The sequence below is a fragment of the Pomacea canaliculata genome, linkage group LG1 (assembly GCF_003073045.1).
Source record: "Pomacea canaliculata isolate SZHN2017 linkage group LG1, ASM307304v1, whole genome shotgun sequence".
NCBI classification, from domain to species: Eukaryota; Metazoa; Mollusca; class Gastropoda; order Architaenioglossa; family Ampullariidae; genus Pomacea; species Pomacea canaliculata.
In genome coordinates, this window is record NC_037590.1 from 7,605,018 (window position 1) to 7,622,089 (window position 17,072).

Sequence of the window (17,072 nt, forward strand, 5' to 3'; positions counted from 1 at the left end):
TGATATTATTCACATCTGTTACTTACGATAGTTAGTAAAATCCACATTTAGGACTCAGGAAATTTTTTATCATTTGCGTTTCTTACTTTAACCACATACGGAATTAGAGACTGGACTGGATGGGGAGAAAGTAGCTGTGAGGGATGAAGAGGTTACAACCGTTATCTTCTGCTTACATCACATGTAAGTCACACACTGCTTGCACACCTTGATGTACACATTGCTTTCACCAGACAACCTTGATGGAAGATACCTGCCTCTGAACTTTGTCATTAGCAGTTACTTTACACTCTATCAGCAACAGATAGCGGGATTTGACAGACTATAGAGAGATACACACAGTACAACTGCTCATCTTGTGCGTTCATAACTTGCTTTGTCTTCTGTTTTATTTCATTGTTCGTCAGCTGCTTAGTGTTTTCTTCGTGCCTGCTGAAGATGGGAGAAATAAAACCATTGTCGTGTTTGGTGGTGGCTGCACTTTTATGTAAGTATTTTCTATACTTGTTTTACAAATATTGTTTGTCATGATTTTTGTATTTTAGAGAAAAATCAACGATAAGAGGAAAAAATATTTCCTGTACTAAAAAACTGAGCGTGCAAGAGTATGCAAAGATCAAGTTGACATCATTCAAGTGAGTTTGTTTGGGAGGGTCTTGGACATACACATGCATACCACTTACACACTTGAGATTGTGTAAACAGTAAGTTAAAGATCAGATAATGACATACAATATAGATTTATGTACATATTTATGTATTCTGTAATGACATGACCTTACCATCTTAATTTCTACAACAATAGCAAATAAGATGACAGGCTTCATATAGCAGTTCCCCATTGATGCTCACACATACACCACAGTTGGCAAATCTGTATCCTCGTAATGTGTTTGTACATATTTTTTCGTATGTTATGAAATATATTGAATACTAAATGCAGTTTCTTCCATTTTTATTGCTGAAACTGTCTTCTGTCGGTAGCAACAGCAGTGGGCACAGGCTTACCGCCTGACGTAGTCACTCTACGTCATTCCTACGTGGCTGCTGAGGACACTCCTCCAGGCTCGGTCCTCTTCATCTTCACGGCCAGGTACAACGATAACCATAGAGCTGTGACCGTTACAGCTGAGTACAATCGTTACATCATAGTACAAAGCATCACTCCATCACAAGGCGTGTGGAATGTCATACTGAACAGAACTCTGGATAGAGAGGTAAGGGTGGATACATATACTGTACATAGAGCTAAATCCTGTATATTCCTATATGCGGGGTCCATTGAATTTTTTTCATGCAAAAATAATTGAGACAACTTTAAAGAAGACGACTACGATGAATCAAATGTACAATAATAACATGGTACGGGAAGTTGCTTACGTACAAGTAAAGTAAGTGTGTTTATGATTGTGAAGAGGTATCGATCTCCAAATGTTATACTTAAACATTTAGTATGGACTGTTGAACGGTAAGTGTTGTGAATAAAATAACGAAAAGACTGGAAGATATGTGTGTAGTCTGTAAACTTGTTTTGTAACCAGGTACTTTAATCATCAAACTTTTTACAAACTCTTTCTTTAACAAACCTGACATAAAGTAAGTACTAAATGATATTCCACGCAACATTTTGTACTTAAATCATTGGGTAGCGCTCAGAATAAGGTACTAGTTCCTCAAATGGCAATGAATAACCTCTCCTCCGATCGCAAGTAACATGAATAAACATAATAAATGTCTAGTCTTGCAGTTTTGTGTCCATAGATAGTTATATCCCATGAACTTCTTTTCTCTCAATTCCTTACAGGATGTGGACAGAATTCCGCTGACCTTTACCCTTTACGGAGATGTAAGTTGTGCAGCAGCCTACAAATACTTTTCTCCAAATACACTAATTCGTCAAATCTCAATTTCAAATGCAGAAAAACTAATGGATGTTTTTTTATGTTAGTTCTTCATAACATAAAATTGTGAAAGTAGAAAGATATAGAGACAATGGTACTTTTCTCTTTTTATATATTTTTAAAGAAGTTTTTTCATGCAAATTAGAACTCGTATATAAACATTATATATACCATTAAGAAGAATAAAGATGTAGACAGATATGTCGTTCTCATTCGTAAACATCTTTCCTACACATCGTCTTTTAAATGGATATTTTAATACATTGTTTTGTTTTCACGACGTGTCTAAATTTTTTTGATGTAAATATGTAAATTTTGTATTTATTATTTTATTTTTTTAGCAATGTTTAAACATTAATTTTTAACGATCTTTTAATCATTTCTTTGGTTCTTATAATATCAGGTATTTCTAAAGACATGATGAGCATCCTTCCTTACAATGTGTGATACTAAGTTACTCAATGTCTCGTTTACTATTATTGTAGTTATTATTATTTGTTATTGTAACGGCAGAAGTATATCTAGAAAAGTATTCCATAGTATTAAAGTTAAAGGTAGGCTGCTTGCTGGGATAGATATCGGTAGAGAGGCAGACAGAGAGACAGAGGAATGAACGGATATGAGTTTTGACAAACAAAAGCAACAGACGTTCAGATCCTCTAAAACTTGAATATGAGAAGAATTTAGCCATCATCTCACTATTTTACAGTTTGTGCTCGAAGTTCACTCCATGCTGCTGGTTACTGATGTCAACGACAACCCTCCAAAATTTGACAGAAGTGTATACACTGCTGACGTCAATAAGGTTTGTGTTTCCTCGTGGTAGTAAAGTAATCGTAATTAGCATATATATATATATGAGTATTTGGAATAATGAATTCAGATTTGTACAGTTATGTTCAATGAAAATGTACACAAGGCATGCTCGTTGAGAGAATTGAAGGTGATGAATCTAAGTAACTAAACTCAAATCACAATTATTAAATACTTATATTTGACTTTTTTACAATAAACATGTATATACATATAAACTTTTGAAAGAGTAAATTATTGTAATAAAAGCAAAATAAAATTGCACCGATTTATGCCAGCCAACACGCTGGATGAATGGACTACAATGTTTATGTTTGCTCATTATTCAATTGCCATGAAATTGTGTAAGCTTGGGAATGGAGTGGTACAAAGTCCAGCTGCCCTGTAGTTAAGTGCAGTCATCCTTTCTTTTGTTGCTCTTAGTCATCTGTAAAGAACATCATTCACAGACTATTTGTAGTCAACCACGTGTCAGCCGCACCGCTGGAAGGTTTCACGAGTACAGGCAGCAGAATATTCTGTCATCAGACGCTGCACTGTTTTCATTACTCACCATGACTCTTTCATGGAGGGTCAACAAATACACTGAAACATTGACAAAGACTGAAGTAAAAATCACGGAACTCAGATTTCACAATAACTTCAAGTTTACTTAAAATATAAAACTCAAATCGAACGGTGTTGGTGACCTTTCCACCACTCACACTTCCCAACTTTCTAGGTTTTTGTCTTTAATGCTTTCCTAGTAGGTAGCTCAGTGTGACAGAATGTTTTCAAGACATAGTAATTTGTGAATTCTGCAGAACACGTCTGTGGGGACAATTGTCTTCAATGACATCCACACAACAGACCCGGACACGGGAACAGGGGGCGTGGTTTTCTATCAAATGGTGGTAAGCACTTCATTTCAGAACTCGCGTGCATCTTTTTCCGATGAGATTGGTAAGACATACAGTATAGCAACATGAATTTTCAATCTTTGTGTTGGTGCTAGTACACCTTGTGGACTTTTAAAGTGTGATTGGTTGTCTGTCAACAGCCTGTGGGTTCAGATACCCATGACATATTTGTCATCAACTCTACTTCCGGAAGTGTTATACTGAATCAATCACTGGACTTCCAGACAACAAACTCATTTCATTATCTTGTCACAGCAACAGTAAGATGTTCATTGAAGTAAATTTATAATAATCGGTTCAAAAAAGAAATAGTGAATATCAGATAATTTCTTTATCTCTAAAGTGATCTTTTCCATTAACTTTTTGTTTATTCCTTTTATTAAAGTATTTGCTTTTACTTTAAAGATATAACGAGAGATCAGCACCAAGTTTTTCTTTGGATTGGGCATAGCAGTGAAAGATATTACTTTATAAAATTTTGGTGAGTTCTCTTTTCTGTTCTATTTATCCATGCCCGCAAAAATTACGATGCACAAAAAGAGGTCAAACAGACGTCTCAATTGTACATCTATACTTTTCCATTGTGAATACTTCAGACAAGAAAACTGATAGTATCCTTGGTTCTTAGGCGTAACTGTGTACCAACATGACGTCACGGTCTTGACCTCTTTGTACTGACGTTTCTCGCTAAAGTTGTGAGATCATGCCATGTCTTCCCTGAAACATCTGTACTAATACAGTGCTACGTATGAACAAAATAAAATGTCCGACTTTCAACCTCATCAGGACGGCGGTGGTCTCCGTTCACATGCAGATCTCTACTTTGCCATTCTGGGTGTAAAGAACACTCTTCCATCATACACCGTTCTTGCCCAGAATAGCACCACAATGGTGTGTATACATATAAACGCACGCAAGCACACATATGTGATAGATAGATACAAAACAAACAAACAAAAGACTACAGAAAGAAACCAACAAACCAAAAAAAAAACTACAGAAAAAAAACAAAGAAACAAAAGAGCGAAAGAAAGAAAGCAGACAAGAAAAAGAAGATAAAAGATACTATTATCTACAGTCTAAGATCTATACACATTACTGTTAATATCGTTCTACATGTATTTATTTCATTCTTACCACACTCATTGTGATTTTTGTCGTTCTCTTGTACGCCTTAGGATCGCCCTCCTGTTTTCCGGAGAATCAAGTGCGAAACCATGTTGCCTGAGAACGGACTTTCTTTTTACCAACCTTTACGACTGGAGGTTTGAGTTGCCCTCGAGTTATTCAGAAAATTAACTGTTCGTATCTCTGTTCATATTGTTCCTATATGAATTAGATACACCTTTCAAGATGTTATTGTTCCTGAAATTCTGTAACCCAACCTAACAGATTGTCTTATTTGTTTAGGACACCAATATTTGTAATATGTTTGATTTTTGTTCCGTTATCACAAAGTCAGTTTGGTATTATGTTTTCCTTGGTTTACAGGCAACTCATGGAGATAAACCGCAGTCGTACTACGACAGAATTACCTACAGCCTCTCATCGTCCTCTAGTCCTCCTGGACTTGCCGGTCACTTTCATGTCGACCCATTTACTGGTGACCTTACAGTCGTCCAGGCACTGGACTTCGATAATATCGCATTCAGTGGACAACCAGGGGTCATCACCCTCACAGTTGTGGCCAAGGATCATGGACCTGTATCTCTGAGTTCAACAAAGGACATTACCGTTACCCTCGTGGTTGTGTTTTCATCCTTTTCTCTTCAATGTCGATCGAACTGCATAGCAATCTCTTTTAAAACACCATTTATCATAATTTTAAATGCTGATGCTGATGCTGATGCTGATGATAATGATGATGACGATGATTACGTTTTTAATATAAGGTGTGCTTGACTGTTTCAGGACATCAACGACCACACCCCGCAGTTCCAGGCTATGGAATATGTGGCAGATGTCCCTGAAGACATCTCAATAGGCATAGATATTTTTAAGCTCAGTACAGTATAACTTTAATTTTCAGTTTTCAGCTTCTCCATCTAACTATAACAAAATAAAGTATATTTACCAAGATTAATAATCAAATGTTCGCTACAATGTAGTCCACTAGTTTATAACTACAGTACCTGTGTTTCACCAGGCTCCAAGTTGATCGCAGTCCACGCACAAGACGGCGACGGTGGCGCCCCCAACAACCACGTGTTCTACTTCCTGGAGACTGGTGGCCTGGACCAGTTCGCAATCGATCACGTGACTGGAATCATCACGGTTGTCGGCAAGTTAGACCACGAGAGTGTAGCCAACTACTCTCTTCGAATCATGGCGAGAGACCAGGGCGCCGACCCCCGTTACAGTTACTGCACCGTCCACGTGACAGTTTCAGACGTTAACGACGAGCCGCCAAGGTTTAGAGAAAAGCACGTGACCACTGAAGTCAGTGATGGCGCGTTTCCATTCACTTTTAACATGAGCGCTGTCGACTTGGACCTGAACAGTCATTTGAAGTACTCCATCTTGTGGAATGACAGTTACGGTGTCTTTGCCTCACTTGACATCATACGTGGCGGAGACCTGGCAGTAAGCATGATGTCCTGGTCAGTCTCTATGCCATGAATGAGTCTCATACGATTCTTATTTTTACACCTATTATTTTTATTCCCTGGGTTCAGTTCCATATGGTGTATTCATTCTTTTTTATCCACCTCAAATTTAACTAATTTAATTAATTCTGTGTTATTTAAGGTATGTAAATGAAGTTGGGCTTCTTTTGTTTTTTTTGCACCTTTTAGCAATGGCTTGACATTGAGAGCGAACACGGGATGATATACCAAAAAAGGGTTTTCAACAGTAGTCATTTGACAAGGTTTGTTTTGACCTTGCTAGTACAAGATGTGAACGCCCCCGACCCAAATCTTCAGCAGGACACAGGTATGATTTCCTGTTAAACAAGATAATATCTAACCAAAAACAAAAGAACGATGTCACTTAATATAACTGCAACTTTTGATAATGCTGTAAACTGATACTCATGAAACAAAGCAAGCTATTGCTACCAGCCACCCCACTCTTATGAATAGTGCATGAACTTTACAGTGCAAGTTGTTTTTTTGTTGTACATTTTTTTCGCGTACCTTGCTGAAGAAGTTTTATTTGTTAAACAAGGTTATGATATTTTAGTCCGCAATGTTAGTGAATTATCATGTTCGAAACAGTTTAACCTTTTTTCCAGCCATTTTAAGAATCAATGTAAGAGAGACCATCAGAACTCGCCGGTCGGCGGACGTGAGCGACATCAGCAACACTTTGCACATCTCCAACAAAGGCAAGTTATTGGCTTAATATTTAGGTTTTTTCTATGTATTTTTTATATTATGCCAAAAAAATAGGAGGATGGTAAGAATATAAAGAGAGAATGGAGAATAAGAAAAGTGAAAAGGGGCAAGGACATATCAAGGAAAAATTAATGATGTTTTGAATGACTGTTTATTTGAGAAACTGCTTTAAATGTATCAGCTGTACTGGTTAACAGGAACGATATTAAATATTATATGGTTAAAATAAAATGACCTTAACCCTTGTAAATACTAGGTTAGCTACACTGGTCATAATGACTCTGATGATTCTAGGTTGGAAGAAGTGGGACACAGCAGTTGCTTTCTCAGCTGGTCTGACTCACTTCTTGAAAGTAAAAGAAGCCCAGCGGGTTGTGTACAACAAAGTCTTCATCAATGATGGCAGTGGTTACAGCAACACGACTGGTACATTTACCTGTCCTCAGGTATGTCTGTTATCTTGATTGTTTCTCTCTGTGTGTGTGCGTGCATGTGCGTGTTTATTTCTCAATAATTTTTGTTACCAAAATAACAGATTCTTTTAAATGCTTAATTTACTTTCGTGTTAAAAGATATCAGTATAAGGAGATAGATTTCACAGACCAGTATATTTCATGTTTACATATATTTACTATGTTTCTCCATGAGGTCATTATTTCAATACAGACAGGCATGTTATTAAATGGTGTTTCTTCTGGTATAATCCATTTTGCTTTAAACGAAGCTATTTGACTATAAATTTATCAGAACACGAAAAATCCAAGCTTTCTAAATTAAATATCAGCAGACAAGCAAGCTACCCACAATTTCACCTAAATCTTTTTGCAGACGTTCGTTCACATTTTGCTAAAAATAACTATTGCAACATTTGTTTATTACTCGATAGACACTAACATAACACCTTATCTACTTGTTATTTTTCCATTAACAGAGCGGTAAATACGTGTTTGAAGTTCACACGTTCGCTCCCCGCAACAGCAGCGTATGGCTGTCGCTGTATCACCAGGTCACCAGGGTCACGACACTCAAGGTGCACGCGGGAAAGGACTCTAAGGCGGAGAGTAAGTTCTATGTTATCTCCATAACAGATTTCTTATTGACACCAAAGTAATTACATACTGTTGCAAGTAATAGATTTTATTTATTTTTCAAATCTATAGACCGCTAAATGCCAGTTGCTTACGTAATGGAAGGCAAACAGTATATAATTAAAAAACAAAATAATTTGGTATTTAAGAATTCCATTTATTCAATTCGATATTTAAAACATTTTATAGTTTATTGATGTTATACAAGAATTTAGCTTCTAAACTCATACAATATTGTTGCTGTTTCATGCCACATTGCGGTGTTCGTGCAGGTGTGACTGCTGTGCTGCAGCTGCTGCAGGGCGATGAAGTGTACGTGATGTCCTCACCTGGTCACAGCAGCCGACTGTTTGGTGCTCCAGACGCCATCTTGAACACCTTCAGCGGTTATCTCCTGTCACCAGCCTCCGAGTAGCCTCCTGCTGTCCGGTCCACCAGCCCACACTCACCTGTTGATGTGGACACACAGGCCTTGTTTATTTTAACGCCTGACACCCTTCAGTTTAGATTTTGACTAAAGTACAGTCATAAAGGCAAAATAAAAAAATGTTGATGCTAGTAGAATAGTTCTTGAAATCTTTGTAATTTTGTATGTGTATATATGTGGGGTGTGTGTGTGTACATGTGTTGTGTATGTGTGTGTATGTGGTGTGCCGCTAACTGTGTATTACGTCACGCTAACAGTGTACTACGTCACGCTAGTGCACCATTCACACCGTTGTCAGACGTCTACACCAGAGAGGAAATGAGGGACATTTCGAATTATTCAGACTCCGAAGTTCTGCATTTATCGTGCTGTAGTAGCAGTGTTCCCTGTGTGTAGCCGGGATGATAAAGACTGTTACAAGTCACTGGTGTCAGAACATGAGACTGTTAGTGTCATAGCATGCATGTGTGCATGAGGGCACACGTGTGTATGGGTGTCAGTGTTCTCTGGTGTGCGAAAGAGGTTAGGAATGTGAGATCTGGATATAGAGTAAGATAGCGTTTGTAAGGCTCTCGTCACAGTTATACCGACTTTTGCTGGTTATCACACACTCGACGATAAAGGCACTCGACGATCTCGCACCTTGTTGACGTTTGTTGAGTTTGTCATCATTAGTGCATTCACCTGACAGGTATGTACATTGAAGTCGGTACATTACATACTATGTGACTGAGCATCATTTATTTTGTAAAGTTTACACTTCGATTTCTTCCCTTTTGTTAACTTTACACTTTAATTTCTTTTCTTTTAGACACAACAGCTCATTCTCTACCTCGGTCATCGAGATGGGGACTTTTCGAACAACATGGACTTTGACAATCATTATTACAATCTATGTAAGATATTTAACAAAATGAAAGTAAACAATCTTCCCTTGTCTGATACATAGACGAAATTGCATGTTCAAATGCGTCTATATCTTAAACAATACATCATCACATTATTTATCTGACTGCGAGTAATATTTCTCTGTGCTTCGTAATGCATTTATTTAAATGTGAGTTTTTTCATCTATCTAGGTCACTCATACTCTTTGGCCTTGAGAATAAATGACCACCAGCCATGCCTGGGGTGTAAGCTAGTGTAATAAGTGTTTACCCCCTTGCTCTCTCTCTCTGTAAACTAGATAGTCTAGAAGAAATAAACAATTATATATTATTAGCTCAGTAAAGTATTGTTGCATATCATTTGGAAATTTGGAAAAAATATTTATACATCATCATCGTCGTCGTCGTCGTCGTCATCGTTGTCGTTATTTTTTATGATGCTCCTCTGAAATTTGAAGATACATCCGATTTCTCTTCAGGTATGGTATACCCATATACACGCATACACGCATACGCACCCCGACAGTTACATACAAATATACATGCAAATACACATCGACAACCACACGCATACAGACAAATATGCGAAAACATATGTACATTCAAGGGCATGTATACAGACAGTGGGTTTTTTTTCAATAATTCTGAATATTTCTGACTGTCCAGAGAGTGGCGGCTGGCAGTCCAACAGGTGGCGCTGCTACAAGGACAGGCAGCCTGGACCACGTGAACAAGCTCGCGCCAGAGTTCGACACAACTGAAATGCGGGTGTCTGTGAAGGAAGGAAGCCCTTTGGGACAAGTGGTTGTCAAGATAACAGTTAGTTTAAACACAAGTGCACGTGAACGCGCACACACACACACAGATAGCTAAACGCTTTAAGACAACATAAAATGCATGTACTAAAGAGGACAAGTAAACCCTGCGAAGCCTCTGTCTCTATATCTTTCAGAAATGTATTATAAGTAAGTCTATAGACTAGGGCGTTTGTTGTATTAAGATAGTTTTAGTACTATTTATTGATAAGACTATTTCATGTTCACCTTGTTCCATTTTTTGTGTCTATTAGATGTATATGGTTAATGCTGTTTGTTAAAATATCTGTAATGGCTGCTCTATCACTTTTGTTTTGTTTTCAAGGCATATGACAGAGATGCAGGAGATGAAGGTGTGATCACCTACTCACTTCATTATAACCAGGGGATGTGAGTTATTAACATGTATCGTACCTATCTACACACACAAATGACACTTACCAGTTCTACCACTACTGTTATTTAAGTTGTATATTTTAATTCGCTTAGATATTGAATACATTTATTACCCATCATTGTTATAACAGCAAGTTATCAGACTCTGAGAAGGATTACCAGGATCGCTTCTGACAGGACAACACACACAATTGAAATAAACTGTATCAGACAGACAAAGTCTCCTCTTAGCTTTGCCAACTACTTCTTAAAATACATTTTTTAATGTTTCCCAAGGTTTCGTATTGACCCAGTCAGTGGAGTGGTTAGTGTGGCTTCACACAACATTGACCGCGAGACGGAGGACACCTATGTTCTGCTCGTGCAAGCAGAAGACGATGGAGGACTTTTCAGCACCATGACACTGATAATAACTATTGAAGATATAAACGATAATCCACCTATATTCGGGCAAACTACCTACAGTGCTATCTTGCCTGAGAATGAAATGTATTTCACACAACCTTTACAGCTCAAGGTATTGTCATTCTTAATATTGTTGTAAATATTTCAATTGTTTATAGTTGGTATTATGACAATAATGCCCACACCATTAGGATGTCTGAAACACAGCCCAACAATAGTTCCCTTTCTGAGGGATGATGTTTATTCAGGTAAACCTTACACGATAACATGTGTGCCCTGTACAGGCGACAGATGACGACGAGCCTGGGACAGAGAACAGCGACATCAGTTACAGTCTCTCATCGTCTTCCGATCCTCCTGGTCTTGCTGGTCATTTTCACATCAACCTCCTTACTGGTAACATCACAGTCGTCCAGGCACTGGACTTCGATAACATTTCATTCAGTGCTGGGCATCCAGGGGAGATCATTCTTACAGCAATGGCCAAGGATCATGGACGTGTCCATCTGAACTCAACCGCAGTTGTTATCATCACTCTTGTGGTAAGAGTATCTTGATATGTTTCTCATGTCATCGTGTGCTTCATGTGGTCAAGCGACATCTCCTACTCTCAGTCAAATTCTATGTTAAGAACAAGGCACGAAACTTAACGATTTTAATCACGGTAAGAAAATAAAAACAACATTTGGCAATTATTTAAACCCTTGAGTCGCAGTAAGTTTTTTTTATTTTCATATCGTTTTTTGTTTTTTTCACTTTTGCTATCGCAAAAATCAGTTACAAAAACCGGAAAGAAGAAACAATATATTTGGAACGTTGGTCTAGAATGCTAGAACAAAAGCTGCTTGCAAGCAGTTTTGCTTAAAAGACTCCTCATATATTTACCTATCCATTTGTATTGTTTAGGTTTAGTATTGATATCGTCGATTCAACATTGATAAACTGAACAGCAAATTTAAACACATTTGATCTTCTCACACCTAGCAAAAAATTCATTTTCTCTATTCATTATTTGTTATTATGATTTCCTCTCTCTTTCACTCTTAACACACTTTAATTTTATGGATGGCAGACTAAGTACGTTCCTTGTAACGCGATAACGAACCACATCCAGGATACCAATGACAACATACCACAGTTCGAGAACGACACATACCATAAAACTGTCCCTGAGAACATCTCAACAGGTATAGCCCTGTCTCCTAAACTTTTTAAATTTCACGGTCATTCCTCAAAAACTCAGAAGTCACTATTCGTGATAAATAGCACAATATGTCTTTAAAATTATTTACATGACAAATTTGACATTTCCAATTGACTTGTGCACATTTACATGATATTCTAAATAATACTTCTATTCCACCAGGTTCCGAGGTAGTCGTGGTTCATGCGCGTGATTCAGACAGTAGCGCCCCCAACAACCACGTCTTCTACTTCCTGGAGACTGGCGGACGCGATGACTTTGCGATAGATCACGTGACAGGAGTCATTACTGTTGTAGGGAAATTAGACCGTGAAACTTTGGCCAACTACTCACTCCATGTCATGGCCAGGGACCAGGGAGCTGACCCGTTGTACAGCTACTGTACAGTGTACATCAATGTTTCTGACATCAACGACGAGCCACCACGGTTTAGAGAGAAACACGCCACGACCGCGGAATCTGATGGTGTCTTTGGTTCTATTTACAACATGGGTGCTGTAGACTTGGACCTGGATGCCCGACTGAAGTACTCCATTTTGTGGAATGAAAGTTATGGGTTGTCTGCTTCGCTGACCATGATCACTGGTGATCAGTTGTGGGTAATCATCATTTCAACAGCAGCAGCAGCCTCTTCTACCTTTTTATCCATATTAATTTTTATGTTTGTTTTATGCATTGTTTACGCAAATGCACTTTGAAGAAGACTTAACTGTATCGCTTATTGCTTAAAACTGATATGTAAGATAATAACCATGCTGTCTAGGACTAACTTTACTGAAATTCTCCTTCCTTTTCCTCCACTTCTTAGAGCTGGATAGATATTGACAGTGAGAACGGTATACTACTTGAAAAAAGGCCTTTCGACAGCAGTCATGTGATAAGGTTTTACCTGACCTTGCTAGTACAAGATCTCAACGCCTTCAATCCAAAACCTCAGCAAGACACAGGTACGGTATTCTACTTTTGAAAATGGTATATGAATTTTTCCCACTACCTCTCACTTTCTACGTTTATCATTACTTCTGATAGTAATCTGAACAAGTATCCCTGAGACTAAAGAATGTGACTTTCAGTGACTGGTAAGACAAATTCCAGTGTGTTTTCTGCCAGAGCTTTCAATGAGAATGTTATTTTAAATAAACAGGCGACGGGAGGGAAAATATATTTAATGATGTACATACACTGGCACCTGACTTTTCTGGAGTATGGCTTAGCTGCCAGCAGTCACGGCTCTTTTAAAGATGTATCCCATGAAATACCTTTTTCTTACAAACTGTAAATACTGTGTATTGTATAACTATGTTGGGAAAAACAAAAGAACTCGATACCTCCCTCGAAATGATCGATATTAAACTCTCGAAGATGAAAAAAATACTGTTTTGGTTAGCTTTTTCTCAGAAATACGTTAAGTTTGTTCTCATAGACTGTTATATTTAAAAAGCTTGAATTTTTCTCCAGCCATAGTAGCAATCATCATAACTGGGGCAAACAGACGTCGCCGCTCTGTAGATTTGAGCAACGTCAGCAACGAAATGCAAGGAAAGTCATATTTTGTTAATCGTTTTTCTCTTTAGCGTGAGGCTTTTCAGTGAAAAGAACCTAAATGCCAGGAGAATATAGAAATTTCAAGAATAAAAAAAATGTTTAGCACAAAACTACTTAAATTTTATTTAAAAAAATATTCGTTCATTAACGGAAAAAATCGAAGAAAACCTTTGAATATTTTAGGTGTATTATCTTTATGTCGGAAAACTCAAAAAGATATTTTAAAATTTTATGGACACCATTACTACTGGTGATTGCAGAGTTTTAAACGTGGAACATATTGTCACTTGGTTGCCAAAGATCTTGTATCACGGTGTACAGAACAGAGCAGCTGAAAAATATTTCCCAACTGTAGATGTTACAAAAAAGCTAAAGAATGTTTTAAAGATCATCTTGATATTTACAGAGCATCAGAAGTGGGAGGCAAAAATATCTTTCCTGGCTGCTAATATTCACTACTTGGAGGTGACAAACGCTCAGCGAATTGTGTACGAGAAAATATTAGTGAATGAAGGCAGTGGTTACAGCAACACAACTGGTACCTTCACATGTTCTCAGGTATTTGACCGCTTCCTCCTCTCTGCTTTTCTTTTCCCACTTTCCGTGATTTTCCCACTCACCTTCATTACTTTCCGAAAATGTCTAAACTGCTTCCACAGTCCCTGAGTCCTGAATGACCAAAAGACACTTTACAATATTAATATCAACTGTCGCCAATATTCTCACTCAACCAATCTCTGGTATGCGCCGTACGAGAAACAAGCCACTCAGCAGTTAAAGGGAAGTAATCCAAAGAAGTACTATTCCTACAACTTCCAGTATTGCCTCCCTTAGGTATTTATTCATTTACGCACTGGGTTACAAATTCAGACTACTGTGGTTACAGCAGTGCTTCCACCCAGGGTGTTGGATACTTAGGCAGGCATTGGGAAACTCGGTAGTGAATGAGTTAAGACATTTTAGAGAACCTGTTGGTGTTGCAAGTACTGCTCGGCTGTTATTCTTAGGTTGAAGATTTGATGGGAATGGCTGAGATCTGCTCTGAAAAACATGCAATTCTTTTTTCCTTGTGAGCTTACAGTCAGTTGATTTTCAGCACAACTTTACATGGGTGACTCAATAGGTTGAGAGTGTGATAGTTTGGTATCAGCCTTTCTTGAGAAGTCTTAGAATGAGAGACTTACCCCATGATGTAAGCCATGTTTTTCGGATGTTGTTGCATCTTCACCAGAACATGTTTTTATGGAGTAAACATTTCATTAATGACAAACAGCAGTACTATAAATCACTTGTCATTTGTTGGAGCTTATTTATTTACCAGACTGGAAAGTACGTGTTTGAGGTCCACACGTTCGCTCCCCCCAACAGCAGCGTGTGGCTGGCGCTGTACCACCAGGTCACCAGGGTCACGACACTCGAGGTGCACGAGGGAGAGGACTCGAAGGCGGAGAGTAAGCACTTGTAGCAGTTAATGATGTATGTGTTCTGCTAGTTCCTCGGTACTCTTCAACAGCAAGATTCAATGCATACAACTTTCAACAATTACTTTCAGACGAGCAAATAAAGGGACACCTTCTTGTGCTGCCTTTGACTCCAAAGTAGATTATGAGAAATAAATAACTCACTATCATGAGCAGGTGACTTTAGAACACGTTTCTTAAAAAATACTTAGCGGAACTTTTTATCATTAAACGAAACAATATAGAAAAAATATTAGTATTTATATTTTCATGATGTTATTACAACAGGCACTACTACATCAATTTTGTACTTTCATTTGTTTTGAAATTTAATGTTAAAAAATTATAGCAGTTAAGGGATGGATAATGATTATGCTTATTACCTTGCATTACTAATAAGAATAATAACCGCAATCATAGTCATAATCATAAAATATTTCTATCACTTTTCTGCGTTTTGACATAATCAGTTTAACAGTATAACAGAATTTCTTATGAGTTATAATTATGTGTTTGCAGGTGTGACTGCTGTGCTGCAGCTGCTGCAGAGCGATGAAGTGTACGTGATGTCCACACCTGGTCACAGCAGCCGACTGTTTGGCGCTCCAGACGCCATCTTGAACACGTTCAGCGGTTATCTCCTGTCACCAGCCTCCGAGTAGCATTCTGCTGTCCGGTCCACCAACCCACACCCACCTGTTGATGTGGACACACAGCAGGACTTGTTTATTTTAACGCCTGACACCCTTCAGTTTGGATTTTGACCGAAGTACAGTCATAAAAGCAAATTAAAAAATGTCGATGCTCATACAAGTGTTTTATTTTAAATGTTTGTCAATTAATATCGTGTACTTCGTTAAATTCTTACCTCCATGGACGATAAAATTCACTCAAAAGGGACGTTTGGTTCAAATGACCCCCAGATATGGGCAATATTTTGAATTCTCTATGATAAAATAGTTTGAAGTCGACGTTTGTGTATAATTTATATAACTTTAAGTACTTTTATTGTAATCACTTTCCTGTAACTTTTCATAAACTCGTGTACAACAGTAGTTAAAGGACACATCAGCCCATATAGCTAAACATTCACAAACGCACCAAGAGAAAGAGCGAGACACACAACATGTTAGTAAGCCAGTTCATTATAAGCATGGATGTCATATTATTTATAACTACAACCTTGTGTTTCCCCTCTCTCAAGTTTGCGTGAAGTAGAGAAAAGATGCCTGTTAGAACAAAGTGGTCATACATAGTCACACATGGACTTCTGTCTCTTGAGGGGAATCACACGAATCAAATGTTTCACTAAAGGGAAAGAAAGATACCATCCTGAGTAGATCTCTCTTCCATCTTGAGAGGAAACTGTTCTCGAAAATCTATGAAGTTATGAGAAAAACTGTGTATGTGCTTTTATTTCGGACTGAACATTCATCGGACACCATCTGGAAGCTTGACTCGACTGCATTGCATTGATACACACCAAGACTGGCTCCCATTGTCTTTTGATATCCCTCCCTGTATAACCACTGTAGTAGTAAGCGGAGTCAGTTTGTCTTACGGTTGAGCAGAGGTTGTACTGTATCAAATTGTTGTGAAGCTTTGTTGTCAATGGTAAAGTTGTAAAGGAAAAGGTCCAATCACTCATTAAGCTTAATGAGCTAACACAGGCATGTGTACTCACCAGTAGAATAACGCGTGTTGTTTGCTGATTTGAATAAATACCAAACATAAAAGCTGCTACAATAACTTTGCCTTGAAGTTTATTAGGTGTCTGCTGATACTTGTCCTTGTGTCTGTAGTCTGTACTGCTGTGAACTCAAATAATATGTGTGTTTCTTCTAGCATGTGATTGTGTTTTTGTAATTGTGTGTGTGTGTGTGTGTGTGTGTGT

General features: G+C 38.0%; 2 protein-coding genes across 4 annotated transcripts; both read left to right on the forward strand.

The window, feature by feature from the left end:
• Window positions 1-291: 291 nt before the first annotated feature.
• Window positions 292-8,597, forward strand: LOC112562120 (protocadherin Fat 4-like). Of its 2 annotated transcripts, none has more exons than XM_025235150.1 (16): window positions 292-487; window positions 985-1,217; window positions 1,805-1,846; window positions 2,611-2,706; window positions 3,518-3,607; window positions 3,754-3,873; window positions 4,400-4,504; window positions 4,792-4,878; window positions 5,105-5,359; window positions 5,525-5,597; window positions 5,760-6,196; window positions 6,409-6,547; window positions 6,849-6,941; window positions 7,246-7,397; window positions 7,883-8,012; window positions 8,312-8,597. In XM_025235150.1, the coding sequence occupies exons 1-16, from the start codon at window positions 439-441 to the stop codon at window positions 8,452-8,454; spliced, it is 2,244 nt and encodes a 747-aa protein (XP_025090935.1). In that variant the 5' UTR covers window positions 292-438; the 3' UTR covers window positions 8,455-8,597. The 2 variants fall into 2 exon arrangements, with proteins under 2 accessions (XP_025090935.1, XP_025090945.1); XM_025235160.1 differs by having other exon boundaries at window positions 991-1,217.
• A 191-nt stretch (window positions 8,598-8,788) lies between these two features.
• On the forward strand, window positions 8,789-15,986 carry LOC112562127 (cadherin-23-like). Of its 2 annotated transcripts, none has more exons than XM_025235181.1 (13): window positions 8,789-9,157; window positions 9,278-9,362; window positions 10,020-10,172; window positions 10,494-10,558; window positions 10,841-11,081; window positions 11,254-11,511; window positions 12,084-12,156; window positions 12,336-12,772; window positions 12,982-13,120; window positions 13,632-13,712; window positions 14,125-14,276; window positions 15,040-15,169; window positions 15,698-15,986. In XM_025235181.1, the coding sequence occupies exons 2-13, from the start codon at window positions 9,312-9,314 to the stop codon at window positions 15,838-15,840; spliced, it is 1,923 nt and encodes a 640-aa protein (XP_025090966.1). In that variant the 5' UTR covers window positions 8,789-9,157; window positions 9,278-9,311; the 3' UTR covers window positions 15,841-15,986. The 2 variants fall into 2 exon arrangements, with proteins under 2 accessions (XP_025090966.1, XP_025090959.1); XM_025235174.1 differs by having other exon boundaries at window positions 8,790-9,157; window positions 12,042-12,156.
• The last annotated feature ends 1,086 nt before the right edge of the window (window positions 15,987-17,072 follow it).